The sequence below is a fragment of the Notechis scutatus genome, chromosome 1, assembly GCF_049901735.1.
Source record: "Notechis scutatus isolate UNSWTSFEM ecotype Mainland chromosome 1, rNotScu1.2, whole genome shotgun sequence".
In the NCBI taxonomy this organism is placed as follows: Eukaryota; Metazoa; Chordata; class Lepidosauria; order Squamata; family Elapidae; genus Notechis; species Notechis scutatus.
The window spans coordinates 77,595,238-77,612,754 of NC_142009.1; the positions used below are offsets into that span (position 1 = coordinate 77,595,238).

Here is a 17,517-nt window from a genome sequence, read left to right on the forward strand (position 1 = left end):
TCCGCAGGACGGGAAGATGGGGGGGGAGAGAGAGAGTTGGGGCATGTGTGGTTGTTGAAGAGGGGAGGGGAGGCGGGGGAAGCGACTAGCAACAACAGCGGTTTACCTCTCCACCTCCTGAGGCGGAAAAGAGCGGAGCGGGGAGGGGGAGAGGCCGTCAGGGAAAAACAACCTTTCTCGTATTTCTCCGTCTCTCTCTCTCTCTCACCTCAGTGGGGGGACTGATCTCAAACAGGTCCAGCCGGTTCGCGTTCCAGTGGTTGATGATATCGGCCAGCTTGCGCCGTTCCTCCTCGCGGCTACCTCCACCACCACCACCGCCCGACATCCTTCTCGGCCGTCCTCCGCGTTTCTCGCAGCCACCGACACGACGGGAGGGCCCGGGACGGCCCGGCAACGGAGTTCCCGGTGAATATGTTGGGGTTTTTTTCCCCACCCCCTCACAAAATATAAAATAAAATAAAAATAAAGCGGGTTGTTGGTGGTGGGAGGGGGGGAGGCGGCGGCGAAGAAGGAAAAGGCAAGCAGGGCAACCAATCCTTCTGGTGCCGCCCCTCGGCGAGCAAATCCTCCTCCTTCACGCAGCCCAGACTTTGCCCTCTTCGCTTCAAGTGCAGGGCACCGAGAGGCTCTGAGGTTTTGGTGGCAGCGCTTCCTGTTCGGCAGCGTCTCTCCTTCGCCTCACGGAACAACGCCGCCGCCTCACTCCCCGCCCCGGTTGTCTCCTTTCCTTCCTCCCCGCCTTTTCTCACACAGAGAGAGAGACAGAGAGACGCTCGCAGACACCGTTTCGTGCGCGCGGCCGCTCCGCCGTTCTATCACGAGCGCGTCACAAACGCCGCTCACCTCCTCCCTCCCCCTCCTCCTCCTTTGCGCGCGCACCTCCAGGAAAGCATCCGCGCGCCGATGTCAGGTCAAGAGCGGGCGAGGGCGCGCTGGGAAAGCTGCTGAACGCCTATCGCTCCAACCTTCCTCCCTCCCTCAGCGTCTGGGTTTGTGTGTGTGTGCGTGCGTGTGTCTCTGTGTAAGAGGAGGAATTACTAGCACTTGAGGGCGTTGAGTTTGAATCCGCGTGGACGAGGGAGAGCCGCGCGGTAGCCGGGCAAGGCTGCAAGGAACAATGAAGGGTGGCGACTGAAAAGGGGCTGGGTCTGCATGGAGGACGAGGTTGCGGATAAGAAGCGCTTGGGAGTTAGGTTCGGGTTTATTTTTGTTTCAGTCGCCCAAGTTCGATAAAGACCCGGGAGGGCTGCTTGCAAGCAACCTGCCGTGAGTCGCTGAAGAATAAAAAAGGCAAAATGTGAAGAACCGGACTGTGCTGGACATGAGTTTAAAGTAGTCTTTTTTAATTGTGCTGGAGCCTTGTTCAGAGTTGGGCAAGTCTCTATATCCTATTTCCATTTTTTTCCCCACAAGAAAAGTCTGGTTTGGAATAGACCGTGGAATGAATTTTCTTGGCAACGATCCTCACTACACCTGTCCGGTTAATCCGGTTGAATTTAGTGAAGTCTGTTGCCGAATACGTGCTTTTAATGTCCCAGGATTTAATTCCATTGAACTCAAGATAGGTCGGGCAAGTTCTGGCGGTCATTGAGTTTATTTTTTTCTCTTAATCGAGCCTGTTGTCCCTAAAACAGCAGAAAGAATTTCAGAGAAAATACAGGAAATTCTACATGAATTTTTTTTGCAACTTTGAGATAAGATTATTATAAAGTATAGTTCCTAATTCTGTAAAATAGCCATAGCACTTAGACTTGTATTCCTCTTCACAGTACTTTATGGTCCTCTCTAAGCTATTTACAGTGTCAGCCTATTGCCACCAACAATCTGGGTCCTCATTACCAACTTAACATTATTGAGTAAATAAGCCTGGTCTACAAAATGGAAAATACTCCAAATTTCCTTATACATATAGAATAAACTGATTAGGTACTTCATATTGATTAATTTCAGAAAGCTTATTTGATGTTACTGTGGGAAATGGATAGGCAGCAGGTGCCTTGGGCCAAAAAAAACCTGAATAAAGTTTTATGTTCACAGATGCAGATGCAATATAAAAAGCAGCTGAGGGACTGACTTTTTTGAAATTACATACATGCTTATCCATTAGCTACCTAATGAATGAGCATGAATGTAAGCAAGATGATATACATGCCCTCTCTCTAGGCAGGCTTGTAGAATGAATCATCACCTTGAACAGTAAATGAGAGAGAGTAGAGAAACCTGTAGTCATTTGTACCCAATTTAATTAGTTACATTTGTTTAAAGAGGGCAGAGTGAAAGTCCAAATGATTAAATTGCTTAAAACTTAATCAGTGGTATGTTTAAGTTAACTATGGTCCTTTCTTAGAAGTATGACTTGGAATTTTGCGTTCCAGTCACTTCTGTCATTGTTCTGGGTCTATATCTGTAAGTACTAAGTAATTAAAGTCTGTTGATACAAAGTCAAGTTAAACAAATGCCAACTCATTCATTAATTTGATTAGATTGTTATCAAATTAATAAAATGGTTATACAAATATAGAGAAATTAAGAATAGATTTCTCTAAGCAAAAAACCTGACCAAATTCCAGGAATGTTTGTTTCCAAAGAGTTTCATCTGTGCACCAATTATTCATCAATTAATAATGAATTTCTATGTTATTGCGACTTGGAGAAATATATATGTTTTTTTCAGTGTTCTACATTTTATCCTGTAAATTTATCTTGCAATTATAAACTTAAAAATTATGTGTTCCGGGATGTGGAGGCCTGTAATGCATTGGTTTTGGAAAGCATTATTCTGAGAGCTTTTTACATGCTCAATAAATTGCAAGGAATTTATTTATGGATGCAAAGAATTTATTTCCAATTTCTTGATAATTGTCCTTTTGTCTTCTGTTAAGGTTGTGCTTCTAATAGTAAACCATTTGTTTCCTATAAAATAAATGCTAGATCCTCATTTATAAAAGACTTTTCATAAATCCCCTCTTAAACTAGAGTGTAAAAGTAGGCAGATTTTTTTTTTATTGGACAAAGTAGTGGCAAAGATCTGATACAAAGATGAACATCCAACAATTGAAAGAACCTGTGTTTAACAGGGTAGAATGGAGAGCACTTGCCTATAACTTTGCTAAGAGTCGGACCTGAATAAATGGTTAAAATAGTAACGGTGGCAAGGATACCTCCCCAATGAATATTCTGTCTTCTTTCTCATCCAAATGTATTTGAAGATGTTGGTATTTTATTATAGAGATATCAAAACACTTAGTATTCAGTATTGTTTTGACTGCATTGTTGCTTGACACATTTAAGTATTTTCATTGTATTTTTAATCATATGTCAGGTACATCAAACTCCCTTTGACTCAAAGCTGAATAAATTGGTTCCACTGCAACCCTCCACATGAGTCAAGGCAGGGGAGAGTTTTGCCTGAGGACTATGCTTAAGAATTGGCATACAGTCATGTGCCTTTGAAGAGGCCACAATAAGGTATTTACTATGTATTTTCACATACCCAGCCAGAATGAAAGAGCTCAAGTGCATCACATTCATATAATAGCTAGATACATACATTGTTATCAGCATAAGCTACCAGTTCCAGCTAAATGCTAGTGGTGTACACCTTATCATCTTTACCCTTGCTGTGACTATATTTTCTCTCAGATCCTTGGAAAATAAGGAAAATCTAAGCCTAGAAATGACAACTTTGCACATGATGAAGATCAGAACAATGGGGAGAAAAACAAGACCTTACCATTTTAAATGCAGCAAAGAAAAGATCCTTATTGCTTGAAAGCAACTATTCACTATTGCTTGAAAGTCAAAAGTCTACATTGGTTTACTCAAATCCTGTAAGAGTTCCCTGTAATCTAATTAATTTCCTCTTTTAAATTGTTGTACAGGAAAATTAAACGTTTGCTGAATACTACTAAGTATTTAAAATTGTATTTGATTTGGGATGAGATTAGTCAGAAATCCTTTACCAATGAAGGCATTCTAATTATATTTTAAACCTTTAGCAATAGTTTTGCAAGTAAGTCTAAGAAACTGATATGTTCATCAGCTTGTCTCTCTTATTTCTCTGTTAAATGAATGTTCAAATAGTAGGACGTCAAAGGAAGAACATAGTTGTGCTTTATCTTTTAACCCTAGTCATCTGCTTCTACGTTGATAGGAATTGAATGGTAATAGGAAATTTTACTGATAGACATTAGCAGTATCTAATAGATTCCTGTAGTAATTTTGCCTGATGATAACAATAGCTATGCTATCTTAAAAACACCTGTATTTGTTCTGTGTACAAATTTCAAGGTTGAAGAAAGGTTTCTACAACAAAGATAAAATTTCATAAAATGTATTTAGATTGCCTCCTCTCAAAATGATGAAGTAACAATATTTATTGTTAAAATGAATATGCGCCAACATACTGAAAAGCTCTAAGGCAGAGCTCAAACTCATGCTGTCACAGCAGCGTCACATGATCTATCATGATTCCCCTCTTGGCTAAACTGGGCATGGGCGTGGCTAGCACGTGACACATCTGGCCCACGGGCCGCGAGTTTGACAACCCTGCTCTAAAGTGTATCAATTGATGGTTTTATCTGATAGAAAGTACTTTTGCAAATTAAAGTGTCCCAATTTTGATCAATCACAAGCCCTTAAAACTACCATTCCCTTCAAGTTTCTTGGTGGACAGTGGCTGCGGGGGCAGGGGAGGTAAACAGCTTTTTGGAACAAAATGGTATATGGTATGAAGGATTCTATTGGATAGAATTACAAAGGAAAAAAACCTCTACCTTACAGAAATGGTTACATTTTCTTTGAACAATTGTTTGTTACTGCAATAAAAACTCATAAAAGGCATGAATAGCTCTCTGTTAGAAAGTTCAATTCAAATAATAGATGTATCTAAAAATATTAAAACCAAAACAAATATAACCCAAAGAGCTGTCATTGTTATTATTTTTACATGTGTGTTTATTCAATTTTTCTAGTATGTTTTTAATAAATTATTTTGCATAGGCCAGGTATAATCATATTTAAAATACTATATTTAGCCAGAGGTATTGGATTTGTACAACACAATATATATTATTTTTTTAAAAGGAAATAACTGCCATCTTTCTCCTTGTTGATTGATAGTGGGTAAAATGACCTGTTTTCTGGACCACTAACTGGTCCAAAAAGTAGATTTTTAAAAGCACCAGTACTCAGGAACATTTTTTGTGCCATTTATGTCACAATGCAAATTTTTTTCCTCAGTCTTAGGCATTCCCAAAATAATTTTTAATGTAAATTCAGCTTACCTAGGACTTACATTGTTCACCACAAATATTTGCTATTTAGTCTGAAAATTATCCAGCATCGTGCAAACACACTAAATGTTGCAAATAAGGAATGCTGATTGTAGAATTTTATTTTTTAACAAATTTTATTAATTTTCAAAAACAATACACAAACCAACAAAACATAAAACGTAAGAACATAGAACATCTTTTAAGAAAGCAAATGAAACATCTTATTTAAGTACAGCATAGTTCCAAATTATCCCATTTCCATACAAACACAATTTAATACGCATCTTATATATTCAACTTCATATCTTATTACTCTTTTTCCAATTTCTCACTATTTTTCCCTTTACTTCTATTCAATTTTATTCATTAAACTTATACTTTCATCTATCTTATTTACAATTTCATATGTTCTCACCCAACAATCTTAATTCTCAATAAGCAAACATAAACAAACAAAACACGTAACATGAAAACATAAAACTTCTTTTTAGAAAGCGGCTTAACCCCGGGTTACATCTTTTTGTATAGACATAAATCAAATTCATGCTCACCTTATATGCTATTTCAATCTTATTTAACATTCTATACTTTCTATGTGTCTTCTCCCCTCTTTTCACTCTCTTAATTCTATTATTATTTACTTCATCTCAGTTTAAACCATTATACTTGTATCTTTTGTCCGTTCTTTTTCAATTGTCTATTTATCTTTTCTCTTTAATACAAAATTTTTCCTGTAATCAGTGGTTGAAGTATGACGCCTTTCTATCTTTCCCCCAATTTAACACTTAAAATACTACATAGTTTCCATTCTGATTCTGCTTAGTACATTCTAAATAACATTTTAAAATAAGAAAAAAACATAATAAGCTTATAATATAGTAAAAAACAATGTTCCATAACAAATTAATTAGACTCTATTATTAAATCTTAGATATTTTACACATAGATATTAGGTATTATTAAATCTTAGATATTTTACACATTCCCTACAATATTCTATTAACACATATAATATTCCAGTTTTCTAACTCTATTTCAAATACAAATACTACAATACAAACTTGTGTACTTTTACAGAATCTCTTTAAATCATATTTTACCCTTTATCTCTAAACCCCCCCTGCTTTTTAGCATCTTGTTTTAAGCCTTTATAACTTCTTTTTCCTTTTTCCCTTCCTTTCTTGTCAAATCTAATCTCCCCCCCCCCAATCTCTCAATCTCCACCCTTTTAGTCTCCCCTCTGTTGTATTTCTCTTTTCTGTTGCTTTCTGACATTATATCGATTTTTCACCTTATTTTTCCCTTTCTTGGTTATTTTTTTAAATCTTGAATTCTCCATTTTCTTTCCGCCTTTTCCCTTTTCTTCATCAACTAAAATAGTTTGTCCATTAAAGATGGCTTCTCCTTCTTCATCCCAACTTTCTGATTGCTGTATTTCCTAATAGGTAGAAATCGCCATTTCTAAAAAGTGGAAAATAGATCCAAAAGAGCCCTTGCCTTCTTGTTCCTCTTCTTTTAGCTTTTTAAATTCGATTTTCAATTCTTCCACAGATAATGCCATTGTTTTATTTTTATTGTTTTAAACAATCCAAGTGTTTTTAAACTTTCAAAAAATAGTTTGCAAAAATTCCAAAGTCATCAAGCAATCCAAATCAGCACAAACTGTTTCATTTAGCACTTTCTTCTTTTAATACTTTCTCTTCCTGGGGTAGAATTCAATTACACAGTTCCAAAGTAATTTTTTGAAGTTTTATTGCAGTTTAATCTCTGATCTTATAAGCTCCAAGCAGTCTCCTTCAAGAAATCTTGGTATAAATCATTTACCTCTCTTCCTTCCCACTTATAGCAAAAAGATTTTAGTTTTTAACTGTCAGTGTTTAGAAATCTAATGTCCCCTTGGCTTTAATTTTCAAAGTTAGTTACCTTCTGCTGCCAAAGCAGGTATTTCCGATTTCCATCTGCTATCTCCGTAGGGAAGGAAAGTGAGGAGAAAAAAAAAAGCTTTCACTTTCAACCGCAGCTTTGCAATCCTTTCGGGAACAATGTATCACTTAAGAAGCCAAAGTTCCAGGGTATTCAGATGTTGATTGTCGTCCCGGTTCAACCAGAAGCTTTCACTTTCTTCACTTCCTCCTGCACAAAACTTGTCCGGCTGAGAGGTTCTTTGTGGCGGCCATTGCTGACCACCGCTCCACCACCTTTGGAAAAGGGAGTTTAGCCGGCTGAGGAAGGGGATTGCGATGTCCCCAGACCCCTGTCCGGATCTCCCCTGTCTTCAGTTATCCCTACAGGATAACTATAGCCTCCAGATCCAATTGGATTGGAGGCACTCCAGCAGCGACCGCGGCAGGGATCGCGCACAAATGCGAATTCCTGCCGCTGCTGAAGCCTGACAAACCGGAACTCCCTGGTTGTAGAATTTTAGCTGACATCAAAATTTAGGTGTCTGGGTCACTGAATTATAGGCCTTTAATACTATATTCTAACCATACTACTTGTGGAACAGATTTTTCTGGAATAAATTTAGCAGTATGCCTAAAATAGCTTACAAATTGTTAATTCATTTGTTTAGTGCCAGTGCACTTAGGTCGGTGGTTCTTTCACAAAGTATATCATAAGGCTGTGATGGCGAACCTATGGCATGCATGCCAGAAGTGGTACACAGAGCCTCTTCTGTGGGCATGCGAGAAGTTGCCCAGAAGAGCCCCATTGCGCATGCATGCGCCCCCCACTAGCCAGATGATTGTCGGGTGTTTACTGCATGGGAGACATGCGTGCATGCGCAGAGGCATGCAGCATGTGGGGGTTCGTGTGCACATGCACAGAGGCATGCAGTGCAGGGGGTCATCCGCGCATGCACAGAGGCATGTGGTGCACACAAAGGGGGTCGCATGCACAAGGGGCAGGGGGAGTTGTGCGCATTGCATAGGGTGCAGGTGTGCGAACAAACACACTTTTGACACGCAACATGGAAAAGGTTCGCCATCACTGTCTTAGGGATAGTGATAGATGTCAATATGTTGATATTGTTGGCTTTATTGGAGCCTCTTTTCTTTCAAAAAGTATAAATTTTATCCTCAAATTCTCCTTTTTCACCAGATTCTGAGCTTTTTCTGATATACAGGTGTTGTTCCTAGCACATTTTCTTACCTGTATTTGGCAATACGATTTCCCTTCTTTTCATCTTTTCCTATCATAAGAGACAAAAATAGATCTCTGGGGGAGTCCCTGAATGATTGGCATTGCTGTGGGAAATTACTTCTGTATTACAAAGTAAGCCTAGCCCAGCAATAGAATTTAATTTTATATAGTCTTTTAAAAAAATTAAAATTTTACTTTATAAAATTTAGGATGGGGCAACATTTTGGATTCAATGTTTTTAAAGTGCCCCAGAGCTCATCAGATTTATAAACCTGTCTGCAGCTCTTTATAGCAGCCATGTCTTTCTGGAACATAATGCGGCTGCTGTAAAGAGTTACAGACATGTAATGTTCATCCTCCTCATGCCTAGTAACTACTGACAGTACATACTTCCACCTCATCCCAAGTGCTAAAACCGTTTTTTTAGGCCTTGATTCTTCCCTATGATCAGAGTGACTTAGTGCACTACACAAAGCCTAGTCTAATCTTTGAGCCAATGGAAATCTTAGAATTCTGGTTTAAATATTTGCATGCCTGTTTAAATATGTGAACAAGCTACAGTATGTCTAAACTTAAGATTCTTTGTAAAGGAAGCTGAGCAACTTATCCAGGTTCAAAAATTAGGCATTAGCAGGGTGAACAGAAAGCAAAAACATCATGCAAAAGAAAGGAATTTAAACATTTATTTAAGTAGGACTCCAAATTTTGACGTAGGACTCCAAATTTTGATTATGTTGATTCAGAAATGTTACTGGGGCAGAATAATTGAATACAATTAAATTATTTTTATTTATTTGAACTCTTCCTACATAATTACGCTTACTTATAATTATGCTTACTAATTGTAAAGTAAACTAAATAGGAAACAGTGGGGCTTAACTTCTGAGTAGGCACAAGATTTTACTAATTTCCCTTATTTTAAAAAAAGGAAAATCTGTATGTTCCTTTGCAAAATGATTCCAGAGTTTGTGAATCAACGCCATCACACTTACAACCAGACTCACATCTATTGAGCAAAATAACAACTTCATTGTACTCAAGCTGTAACATTAATATCATTGCCCTAAACAACTTGTGAGAAGTTAAGTATATATTTTCATGCTTTTCAAATTGCACACTATGACTAATAGATACCAGATAAATCAGTAAACGCTAAAAATAAGCCATGAATAGCAGATTGAGTATTAACTAAAAAAAAAGCCACCCTCACAAATGTGTAAGCAGTATTCCTACAGATTCCAAACCGATTATCTAGAAGCCCATTCCTATCTGGTATATATGTGGAGGCAAGCTTTTTTTTTTTTTTTTTTGCACCACAATCAAGGTGAGAATTTAAAAATCATTTTTGTCTCTCATTTAAAGAAATCTAAACAGTCAAGTTATAAACAGCAAAAGATAAATTATTTGGAGATTGAAGCAGACAAAGCCCTTACTCAACAGTAAACATTTTCTGGTCTTTCTTCAGATTATATCAGTCTTTTTCATTTTATCTGAAGACCATAAATATTCCATAAAATTACTAACACATTGCTGCTTTTCCATACTTCCAAAATATTCGCTGCCTAAAGCTGATGACTCATTCTGTACTGGATTAATGAACAGATATAGCATTTATCCACTTGGAATCACTAGTGATTTATTGGAGATTATGGGAATTCTAATGCAACATCTCGAGGGGGTACCAAATTGTGGAATTTTTCCTAACATCCACTTATAGATACACAATTTTGTACGTCATAAAAATGCCTTCTCACTGTTAACAACCTAGTTTGGAATGTATTAAAATATTTGATCAAATCTATTTGTGCTCTTTACAAATATCTGGGGACAGAGTCATAATGCATCTTTTCATTCTTGGAGTAAGAAATTTCCAGGGTTCTTTTTTCTGCCTAAAGAAAGTCTACGCTTGCTTGAAATATGTATTGTTATTAAAGGGCGTGGTAATTTTGGAAGATGAGATACAGCAGTCTTCTAAAATAAATGGCCTGGTAATCCAAGTCTGTCTTAACAAAAACAAGATATTATTTCATCCCACATGGTAATTTACATGGTCCAAAAGCAATATCCTTCCTTCCAAAGATTTATATCTCTGGCCATCGTATGCATTTATATCTCTGGCCATCGTATGCAACATAATCATGAGCAGCTGATAATAAAACAGGATAAAAAGAAAAGAAAAATCAGCATAGAATCTTCCAGAGCTCCCAAACGCAATACATCCTCAATGTATCTCTCAACAACTTTACTTGGCTTCAATTTCACACTACCCAAAACTTGTGGGAAAAGCCAGATCGTCAAAAGATTTTCAGAAAGCTAGGAAGGTAGGGGCCTGCTAGATCTTGGGGAAGTACAGAGACCAATACTGAGAATCTGTGATGCCTAGTTCTCACTAAATGGTAGTTTTTAACAGGAAGAACCTGGAGAGGACCTATCCTATCTGACCTAATGGAACAGGCAGATACCCCCAGGGAGAGGCAGTCTGCAATAATTTGCCCTGTGCCATTCAAGCTTTAAAACTGATAACCAGAACCTTGAATCATATCTAGAAAGAAACTGAAAGTCGATGCAGTTAACACAGCAGTGGTGTAACATGAGCCCTACTTTTCTGGATTGTCTTCATGGCCAACTCCATGCAGAGGTGCCAACTTTTTCCTCCAACACCCCTTGTCTTCCCAAGGAGATATAGCCCATATAGGAATAGTGTTCTCACAATCTCTCCTTTCTTGAAAGGATGTGTGTGATTATATTAAGAAAATAATTTGGGGCTTAATTAAATCAAACCATGTCTCCGCAGGCTTCAGGCTTCTCCCTGAATTTCATGCCAGTGTCAGGTATTATATATATAGAATGTGAAGCAACAAGAACAGTACTTTTCACTTATTTTTGTGCAATCATGGCCAAACAATTCCTAGAAATCTGGGATTAAGGGCATGGATTAAAGCTCAGAAACCATGGCTAGAAATATTCCCAATTAAGAACTATATCGGTCTTAAAAACTAGGTTTTCAGGTATTCATTGCGGAGTCATCAAAAGTGATATAATCATTTGAAGTAGTTCTGTTCTGTCAAGTTACCATAATAATTACCTATTCTCATTTTTTTAGCAATGAGTGTCAGTTTGAAGAATTAGATTTTAAATATATTGGATTATTATTATTATTATTATTATTATTATTATTATTATTATTATTATTATTATTTATGGAGCAGCATAATGGCTCAATGGTTAAGATGCTGGGTTTGTCAGCCAGAAAACCGCCAACCCAGTTCAAGACCTGAGCTCCACACAAAAGGGTGAGTTCCCATATTTGCTCCAATTCCTGCCAACCTGGCAGTTCGAAAGCATACAAATGCAAGTTGATAAATAGGTACCACTTAGGTGGGAAGGTAACGGTGCTCCATTATGTCATGCTGGCCATATGACCATGGAAATGTCTTCAAACCATGCTGGTTCAATGGCCTTGAAAGGGAGATGAGCACCTCCCCCTACCGTCAGCAACAACTAGCGGAATAAAATCTGCAGAGAGTCCTTTGCCTTTACCTTTTTCACTATTATTTATAGGATTCAGATTTGAGTCTAGAATCCAGTATTTTAGTGGAAGAGTACTAAAGAAGGAATCACAGCATCATAGAGTTAGAAGGGACTCTATGAATCCAACTCCTGGCTCAAGGGAATTCCAATTTAAAGCCAGCCCAACAGAAAGTGGTCTATATTCTGCTAAGAAACATTTAATGAGATTTACTGTATCCCATAATAATTGGCTTCACTATCAAACTGAGCATGCTGTGGGGGCTTTAACGTTGAATGGGAATCTGCCTTCTTGTAATTTAAAGCCAGAATTCTACATTTGCACTCTGGCATGCTTCAATATGTCATCCTTTCAATTGTTTGATTAGTGCTACCATATCCCTCTCAGTCATTTTCTTTTCTTGAACAGTAATTAATCAGTCCCAATTCCTTCAGTCTCTCCTGATGAAGCTTGGTTTACAGGAGCCTTGTTTTGCTAAAATCAAGGCATATTAAGTCTACCCCAATCCCGGTGATAAAAATAATGGGTAAAAAAAGAACATCTTAGCAAGACTACAGTTGTTTAAAAAAGTTCTACAGACTTCTATTAATCTTTGCACTGTTTTCATACAGATCAAACCATTTTATGATCTACTTTAGATTCTTCCCAGGTATTGACATTAGATTTACAGTATTGCTATATGGTTTCTCCTTTCCCCACCTTTAGAAGGTAGGAGCAACCTAGAGGTGGTATTCAGCAGGTTCTGACCAGTTCTGGAGAACCAGTAGCAGAAATTTTGAGTAGTTCGGAGAACCGGAACTCACCTCTGGCTGGTGATTTTACAATATCCTTCCCCTGCCACGCCCACCAAGCCACGCCCACAGAACCGGTAGTAAAAAATTATTGGTTCTGTGGGTGTGGCTTGGTGGACGTGGCAGGGGAAGGATACTATAAAATCTCCAGTCAGAGGTGGGATTTGCCAGTTCTCTGAACTACTCAAAATTTCCGCTACCGCTTCTCCAGAACTGGTCACAACCAGCTGAATACCACCACTGGAGCAACCGTTGTCTTTCCTCCAGTTATCTGGCACAGTACTTCATTGATCTCCTGAATTTCTTAAAGATAACAAGATGAGATTTTATTAGATCATCATCAATCTGTACATATACAAGTAGCCCTCAACTTACAACAGTTCATTTAGTGACTATTCAAAGTTACAAACAGCACTGAAAAATGTGTCTTATGATCATTTTTCATACTTGTGTACTTTGCAGTATTCTTACAATCATGTGATCAACATTCGGATGCTTGGCAACTGGTTCATATTTATGACCTTTTCTGTGTACCAGGATCATGGGATCCCCTTTTGCAACCTTCTGACAAGCAAAGTCAATGGGGAAGCCAGGTTCACTTAACAACCAGGTTACTAACTTATCAACTGCAGCAATTCACTTAACAACTGCGGCAAGAAAAGTCATAAAATGGGGCAAAGTTCACTTAACAAATATTTCACTTAACAACAGAACTTCTGGGCTCAGTTCTGGTAGCAAGTCGAGGACTCTGTAAAGTGTCGATGTGTCCTACAAATGCAGAAAAAATGGGAATGCATAAATCAGGTTAGGTCAAGGAAATAATAGATTTAATGCGCCATGCAGATATAACTTTTATTGTGCAAACAGAGCCAATATGGTTAGTTTATAGTGTGCTATAGCTCCCAGACATTTTTGTGTGTCTCTATGCTTTCTGATAAATGGCTGGTGAACTTGCCAACATCTTGTCCTCCACTAAGTTTATTAAAAGGAATGGTTGTTTTCAATGTGCACCAATGCATTTGTATGATTTATATGTATTAAACAGGATGCCAAATATTCTATTCCAACCTGCAGGTCAATTGTAGTATTTGTGGAGAAAGTTAAATATTCCCTCTGAAAATAAACTACAACCACAGAAATCGAAAACATTTTTCTATTTTTGCTCACCGCCATTGGCTCTATTGACATGCAAAGATGAAACCACAAACCAGGTAGTTTTCCATTTCTCCATTTCCATTTCTATTTCTTCAATTTCTCCAAATATTGTGACAGATCAGAAATTCCCACCGTATATAGAAAAGAATGCATTTTATACTTAGCTGGTATTATAGGGTAAAACCTTTAAAAAGGAAATCATTTGATTGGTATAACAGCTGACCTATTAATGAATATAAGCAAAATTAACATTGTAGTACAGGTAGTCCTTGTTGGTCACTAAGTGAAATTGTCACTAATTGAAACTGCTACTGTGTTTTATGACCTTACTTCAGCTTTCCGTCAGTTTAAAGACCTGTAAAAGTAATAAAGGTGAGGATTGTCCACAAAGTTATTTTTTCCCATCAGCAACATAATAGCAAATGGTTGTTAAACAAGCCAGTCGCTAAACAAGGACTTCCTGTGCTGTTCATGCTATATGATGCTAGGAAGACATTAGGAAGCCTTTGTAGGGACCTGCCCCAAGTCTAGTTAACAGTGTCCCATTTCTGGTGCAGCAATAGCTTGCAGAGATATAAGCTTTGATTGTACAACATGCTTACTCATGATTAACTGAATGAGCCAATTTTTATGAGTTCACACAACATGCCTATTAGGCCAGAAGGTCGCTTGTTAAGCTGTAATTTAGTAGTATGCAACTACACCCTTATCTTTGTTGAAAGCCAAGCCAAAGATAATGCACAAAAGCCCCTGCAAAAGGTAAGAAACTCTATCCAAGTCAGTCTTAGGGCTACGGCCAGTTTTCCAAAATCCAAGGCTGGAAATGTTAAGAGATTCATGGACAAATATTTGAGTTCATGTTGATGATATGAATGTGCACCATCCTCTACAAAGACTTTACAAATAAGCTAAAGCAACACAGTTCATCAAGCAGTAATTTGGCACTAAAGTCAAATGATTTTAAATGATTGTTTTCAATGTACCAGGTTTTACTGCTGATTTCTATGATTTCTATATGTTTTGAATGGTTTTGTTTTACTTCATTGGGCCTTACATACAGTCCATTTATACCGGGGCTAGTTATAAATATTATAAAAATTAATGAGTTAAACAGCTGTTAGAAAAAAATAGGAATTAAAATTAATACAAATATCATCCCCTTTGGGGTCTAAATAGCCCTAACACTGCATACTTTAAATCAGGGGTCCCCCCCTTGCACAAGTCGAGCTGCGTGCGTATGTGTACTGTCCCACAGCTTGCACATGTGTGCCAGCTCACCACTCATGTAACCTGGTTTCCCTCTTCCCCCCACCAGCTGAGCCACCAAGCCGCAAAGGTTGCATCTGCTGCTTTAAACAATCCTTGATTCCTCCCCCCCTACCCCCAAGTTCTGAGATAAATCAGGGAATGAAATACCTGGCCCATTTTAAGTACTGTATTTCTTTCCCTTGATATTTCTTTTATGTATTTGTTTTTATTTGTTTGTTGCCCAGAAGTATTGTTGACCTGGACAGCCTTATATACATCTAAAATATAACTACAGAATGTTTTATTAATTATTACCATAAGTGATAATTATGTTTTTTCCCCATGATCGGATCAAATTAGATCATTGGGATCATATAGGCCAGGAGTGTCAAACTCGATTTCATTGAGGGCCGTATCAGAGATGGGTTTGACTGGGGCGGGCGTGGCCAGATTGGCATCACTCGTGTCGGGGGCGCCTGTGGCCCAAGCACTCTGCCAGAGAAAACAGGCTCCCAAGCTCCGTTTTCAGCTGGGATAGCCTCCTGCAACCCTCTGCCAGCAAAACAGAGCTCAGGAAGGCTGCGTTTTTGCTGGCAGAGGCACCGTGGGCCTTTGCCGTTTCCAGGGTGGCCTCGCAGGCCAGATCTAAGCAACCCATGGGCCAGATCCAGCCCTTGGCCTTGACACCCCTGATATAGGCTATGGTTACCTCTTAAAATGTTAACATACCTATTTCATCATAGAGTAAGAAAAGGGCATATTTGAGTTAATTGTGCTTCCCCACCCGCACCCTCACGTTGATATTTGACCAAAGTGTTCATAATTGCTGTAATAGATGCCTCTTGTAATTAACCTTGCATTAACCTATAATACATTAGATCGACTATTGTGGCTTGTGAATTGCTTAACAACTTCCTTGATACTTTTCAGTTTGAGGCACGAGTGAAAACAACCTTTTTGGATTCTTTGGGGATGTATTTCGGTTCATGGATACATTTGTTTGATGAATTATATTTTTCTCACTGCTGAATGCCTAAGAACCCCATTCATTTCCTATTGTGTAGTCCATTTCTTTCAGTATTTTTCCATTGTTTATCAATGCCCCCAATCTTCTCTGAAATCATGTACCTACTGTATATTCTGATTAAAACATTGGCATGAGTATTATTTAGAACAGATGAGTGAAACAAAACCTGAAGGAAAGGTAGTACACTTAAACAGATTTTAGATAGGCAAGTGATGGTGACAGGACATGATAAATAGGGTGTGCTCCCTCTTAGTTTTCCATTGCTCGATTTGCATGGTCTAGCTGGGTTTACATAACCAACCATTATCTTGCAGGCTTTCTGTAATACTCAAGATTTGGCTCTAAACAGCTGTTTATACATCCAGTGAAAACCTGCCTATTGTTTTGATTATATGCACTCTTCAGAAGGTACCAAATGTAAAACTCTGTTATTAGTGTAGGCACAAGTCAAAGGGATGGTTTAAACATTTTATTCTTAAAATGGTGGTGTAATTTGTGGAGAGTTTATTATGACCGTCTATGAATCCAAAGGCATTGTCTCACTTAAGTAAAAGCTATGCTGGAGAGGCCTTTACTAGACCTTGCCTTGCCTTCTCCATTCTGTTTGGATCCAGACAAACTATTTATTCATTAAGTCCTTTCCTCTTTGACTCCACTGTCTATCCCACCCCTTCAAAAGATTACATACTTCCAGCAGTATGAAACAGTTTATATATTTAATAATGTCATTTAGAAACTTTGCTCATTTGTGGTTTGCATGAGAAGTACAACTTAATAATGTTATTGAGAGTAAGCTCTTGTTTTCCTCTGTGTAATGCATGATGCTTTTACAGCAAAACAGGCAGAACTTGAGTTACAGCGTAGCTCCCGAGAGCCACTTACAACTTGGTTTTGAAGTTTTGATGGCTGCCCCCCTCCCCCAGTCATGTGATGGCATTTTGGGAGCTTGGTAACTCTCTCACCTTTATGGCTCTTTGACTGTGATTTATAATGTTCTTACTCCCAGTTTCCGGGACAAAAATGCCCATTGTGTACAATGGGGTTTTTTAACGACTGTAGTGTTTGCTTACTCACCATGGCATTTGCTTAATGACGACTGCAGAAAAGGTTGCAAAACTGACTGCAGTCATGTAGTGAGCCACTTAATAACTGGCAAGATTTACGACCATAATTCTGAGCTCAATTATGGCCCTAAATCAAGGACTACCTGTATATGATAAGGAAACTGTTCCATTGGCCCAATACATTTCTCATGACAAGTCATTTCTAGGACAACACGCCACAACCAACTCGCCATGGCCAACGTTGTGGGACAATGTGGTGAGGGGCAAAAGTTACTTAATATGA

At 38.3% G+C, this 17,517-nt stretch overlaps 1 protein-coding gene and 1 long non-coding RNA gene across 39 annotated transcripts in view; one reads left to right on the forward strand and one right to left on the reverse strand.

The window, feature by feature from the left end:
• AFDN (afadin, adherens junction formation factor) overlaps nucleotides 1-631 on the reverse strand; it is a 99,277-nt gene extending 98,646 nt beyond the window's left edge. For 24 of the 38 annotated variants that reach the window (XM_087968561.1, XM_087968544.1, XM_087968765.1 and 21 more), the window contains exon 1: nucleotides 209-341. In XM_087968561.1, coding sequence (XP_087824687.1) covers nucleotides 209-328 — 120 coding nt within the window. In that variant the 5' untranslated portion in view covers nucleotides 329-341. Of the gene's footprint in view, nucleotides 1-208 lie in introns of all 38 variants that reach the window. The other 14 variants (XM_087968700.1, XM_087968691.1, XM_087968674.1 and 11 more) reach the window with 2 other exon arrangements.
• LOC148132870 (uncharacterized) lies at nucleotides 272-4,926 on the forward strand. The gene is made up of 3 exons (XR_015750174.1): nucleotides 272-408; nucleotides 3,326-3,471; nucleotides 3,646-4,926. It is a non-coding gene; the product is annotated as an uncharacterized LOC148132870 (long non-coding RNA).
• Nucleotides 4,927-17,517: the final 12,591 nt, after the last annotated feature.